General features: G+C 37.1%; 1 protein-coding gene across 1 annotated transcript in view; it reads left to right on the forward strand.

The window, feature by feature from the left end:
- The window catches only part of LOC107749439 (EF-hand and coiled-coil domain-containing protein 1-like), a 20,113-nt gene that overhangs the window by 1,165 nt on the left and 14,450 nt on the right, over nucleotides 1-4,498 (forward strand). Inside the window, exon 2 of the mRNA XM_016564597.1 lies at nucleotides 187-602. Coding sequence (XP_016420083.1) covers nucleotides 187-602 — 416 coding nt within the window. The remainder of the gene's footprint in view (nucleotides 1-186; nucleotides 603-4,498) is intronic.

The following is a 4,498-nucleotide window of genomic DNA, read 5'->3' on the forward strand; positions in this document are numbered from 1 at the left end:
CCCACACACACCCAAATTAGCCATGATTTTGCTACACTAACTATAAACCACGGTAAAACTGTGGTTATACAAAATGGTAATCAATCTGCCAAAAACCATGGGTACTACACTTCTAATTTAATAAAACCATGGCTTATTTTCATAAGGGCTATGACATTCTTCTGACATGTTTTCTGTATATCATAGGTGGGCCTATGGAAAAGCCACTCGAAACATAAACCAGAGGGTGGCTATTTCATTGCCCACCAAAGGCGAACAGCCCAGAAACCCAACATTTCTGAGAACCTGAAGGACATCCAGAGTTTCTTGAGAGAAGTGGAGTACATCCGGAGTTCCCGGGATGGGCAGATCGAGGAGGCCATGTTCTTCAACCAGAAGCTGGAGCAGGAGCTGCGAGTATCACAAGAGGCAGTGTTGTTGCTGGAGGAATGTAACAGGACTCTTAAAAAGGAGCAGGTTGAGATGAGGAAAAGAGTGGAGGAAGCCAGGCAAGCTGTTCTCAGTGGCCTCAAGAAAGTGAAGGAGCTGGAGACCAAAGCCAGTCTTGTGCTTGTTCTGCAGAGGCACATCGAGCAGCTAGAGATGGAGCTTCTGTTCTACAGGTTAGTATAACACTTACCGTATGTGAAGTGCCAGAAGCAACAAAACAAGTGAAATACGTAACACTTTATTTACTGAACTGCTATTTAGTGCCGTTTTGACAGTGCTTATTCAGTAGGCCTAACTATTCCCACAGACGTTTGTCATGGTGAGGTAATCTGTTTTTACACTGGGATAGCTTACTTCAGCAATCATGAACCATGAAGAAGAAATTATCCTCACTTACCACAGTTTGGCACCTGTTTCTGGGGATTTCACTGATGTAAATGTAAAGACTCTGTCAAAACATGACAATTTGGCAACTAACAAGTGAGGATGTTTACCTCAGCTACAACAGTTTTAAAGGTATTACGGAAATTGCAGAGTTCATCTTAGATATTACTTGGATATTATTCTCATTTTTATGATGCTGACAGTGAAAAATGACAGTTTGACTTTTTTTTATCAGGATTTTAACAAGATTAAAGCACATCTCTGCCAGAGGCTAATGCATTATTGTCATCTAAACCAGACTGAATGCAGTAAACAGTCTCATTATTACATAATGTAGCTTCAAATAATCTGACTCACAGTGAACTGAGATTCCTCTGGGTTAAAATGGCTCCCGCCAGAACTTGCTGGCCCTGATTGTGCAAAAGTGTGCCAACATGCATGCTATTTAGGTTGGCTTGATGTGGTTCTCTTTCTCGAGTGCAGACCTTGTATTGTTTGGGTTCGTTTAGTTTTCAACGTGTGTGGCAAATGGGCTCCCATTTTTGGTTAGCTGAAATTATGCACAGCTACTGCTGGAAGCCACTCATTTTGTAGTTTGGGTTTTATACTTGGGCTGTCATTGAACTTCCCTAGCGCGCAACCATTTAATTTACATTTAGAAGCAGTTAGTCTTAACGTCATCAGTGTTTACATATTTCTTGCATGCTAATTTTGAGACAGCATTCCTGGCAATCCTGATAAAAGTGGATTTACTGCAAGTCTGGAGTTAAAAGTGTTTTCTCATTTACAGAGATATATTTACTTTGTTAATGGGGAACGTTTTTGCAGTCATTTCAAGACTATAGTGTCCTTTTTCAGATAGTTTGAATAAAAAGTCTAGCGTGCTTATGGATTTAGAAAGACATATATATTAGTGAATATTGAAGTGGTGGTCATCGCATCTATTCAATGGCAACATGCAGGTCTTACTGACAGAGACACTTTGACATTTGTTTATAAACTTTCACTTTTATACCTTCAGGCTGCACTAATCTATGTGACGTCTGTGGTGAACTTTACCAGAAAGCCTTTCTATGGCCTCGCCATTGATGCTCTTAAGCCAAATAATTCATTCCAGATCACAATGGAGCTGACACATTTGGGGAGAGTTCCATTCAGCCCGGCAAGGCCTGACTTAAACAGATTGAAAGTTCCCATCTATCTTCAAACAGTTTCCCCCCTCTAGAGAATAATGGAAGAACACTCCCTGTCTATATCCTAGCAACAACTCCTACCACCCTCACCAAGTTTAGAGATCTCGGCATGCTGTTTAAGAATGTTTAAAAGCATGTTCCTGTTTGTTTTTACGTTAAACTACCATACCAAATATTTGTGATGCTGCCGAAGAGTTTGTTATTCAGAAGTGCTGCTTTCTTTGCAGACTTTATTAGTTTGGGTGTAAATAATTGCTTGGGCTGTGCCGCTGTTTTAATATTCAGCCATAACCAGTAACAGACATCACATCTCAATGCCATATTTACTCTGTCTTCACATTAGTAGAGAATATGGTAGAAAATGACATGCAGTTATTGAAGTCATTTTGCCAGATAGTTTTGTTGGACAGCAATGTGTCCAGATGAAATTTTGAAGCTAAATAAAGGCTTATAAGATGGCTAATAAGATGTTTTCCCTTCTCATTATCAGATAATAGAATGATACGGAATAGTTTGGCTGATTTCACGTACACAAGATGTTAGATGTTAATCAGTTTTTTATAAAAAATAAAAAAAAAAGAATGCTTTTATGCAAGGCTGCACTAAATTGATTAAAATGTATCAAATGAATGCTGTTCTTTTGAACTTTCTATTCATCAAAGAATCCTGAAAAGATGTGTCACAGTTTACACAACAATATGCAGCACAACTGTTTTCAACTTTGATAATAATAAGGAATGTTTATTAAACACCAAATCAGTATATTAGAATGATTTCTGAAGGATCATGTTATTCTGAAGACTGGAGTAATGGCTGCTGAAAATTCAGCTTTGCCATCACAGGAATAAATTACATTTTAAATATAGTTAAATAGAAAAAAGCTATTTTAAACTGTAGTAATAATTCACAACATTACAGTTTTGAATGAATTTTTGATCAAATAAATGCAGCCTTTGTATATACAAAACTGTACATAAACATCAAAAATATATTTTTAATAGATAATTGTATTTATTTATTTTTATTCATTACTATTATTATTTATTAGTATTATTATTAGTATTATTATTATAATATCAGTTTTTTAAGGACCATTTTGGTAACCACAAATGTTATATTACCAGTTAGTTATTGTGCATCTTTTCACCTGGTACCAAATAGATATTCACAAAGTCTAGCAATAATTGGAATAGATTACCTGTTTGCGTTAAACAAAAGTTGAAAGTGAAAGTAATTGTAGCAGTCATGAGGCTTGTGTTTCAGCTGCCCTTTTTTTAGGGGGGGGAATGTAAACATGCTTTGTGTCGTAGCCACGTGCAGGCTGGTATGTGGCAGATCAGAGCAGGGTTTTTTCTTCAAGGCCAGAACACCCCATGGGCAAGTGCTGAAAAGTCCCTAGAGTGCATCCAATGGGCACACAGTTCTCTGAAAACAAAAACGATGGAGGAAAGCTTTTGATGAAGAGGATACCGGTCATGCTCCGCAGGTCATGGACTGACCCATTCACACTGAGAGCAATGTCTTTTATCTGAAGAGAGAGGTGTGTCCGCTGGCTATTTTTCATGTCATGTTCAGACCCAGGGCCGGAGTGGGACTCATTTTCAGCTCTGGAGTTTCATGCCTTAGACAGGCCCACTTTTTTTCTTTTTTTTGTACTGGCCCTTTCAGTGCCACCTTTTGCGCTTTCTATTATGCATTTTCTTTGATCTATAATTTTTTGCTCTCATATCTCCAACAACTTCAGAAATGGAAAAAAAGGGACAATTGTGATTCTTTATCTTTTATTCTTTAAGAAAATAGTGTTTGTTCTTGTATTCTTGTAGAAAATAAGTGTTTATTCTTTAAGAAAATAAGGGACAGAATAAAGGACGCTCCAAATATTTGTACTGTACCATAATGTAGGCTGTCTGCATGCAGGTAAAAAGTTCTCAGAAATAATCACAATTGTTTTGCTTAATTTGTGTACAACTATTCTAAAAATAATTTTAATGTCATACAAAAAATGTCATCAGCCTGAGTAAATTGTAGCCTACCAATATAGAATTGTGACTTCACAAATCACAAGTGTATAATTTAGGAGGTGAAAATTCTGTGAAATTACAAATGGCATGAAATTTGAAAGCTAACAACTGATGGTCTATGAAACGTCAATCAATAAAGCATTTTTAACAATGGCACTTAAAGTTTTGAACTAAAATCATTACAACCTTAGCCTTCGATGAATTCAAATGCATATTTTTCAATCAAAGAAAACTTAAGAGAGTGTGGGCTGCTTCTGGTGCTTGGATTTGTACTTCAATAATGAGGTCCACGTTTAAGAATACGCTAGAAGTTTTTTTCTCTCTCTCTCTATTTAACAGCATTAACCTACAATGAAAGACGTCTTCCCTCAGGTATATTGGAATGTTTTCCTGCCTTGCTGGATGTTGGGCTCATGATCAATAAGTTGTTTGCATTGGCCCAAAACGATTTGGCAAAATCAAAACTCGGAC

The sequence above is a fragment of the Sinocyclocheilus rhinocerous genome, unplaced genomic scaffold (assembly GCF_001515625.1).
Source record: "Sinocyclocheilus rhinocerous isolate Xijiao unplaced genomic scaffold, SAMN03320098_v1.1 scaffold889, whole genome shotgun sequence".
NCBI classification, from domain to species: Eukaryota; Metazoa; Chordata; class Actinopteri; order Cypriniformes; family Cyprinidae; genus Sinocyclocheilus; species Sinocyclocheilus rhinocerous.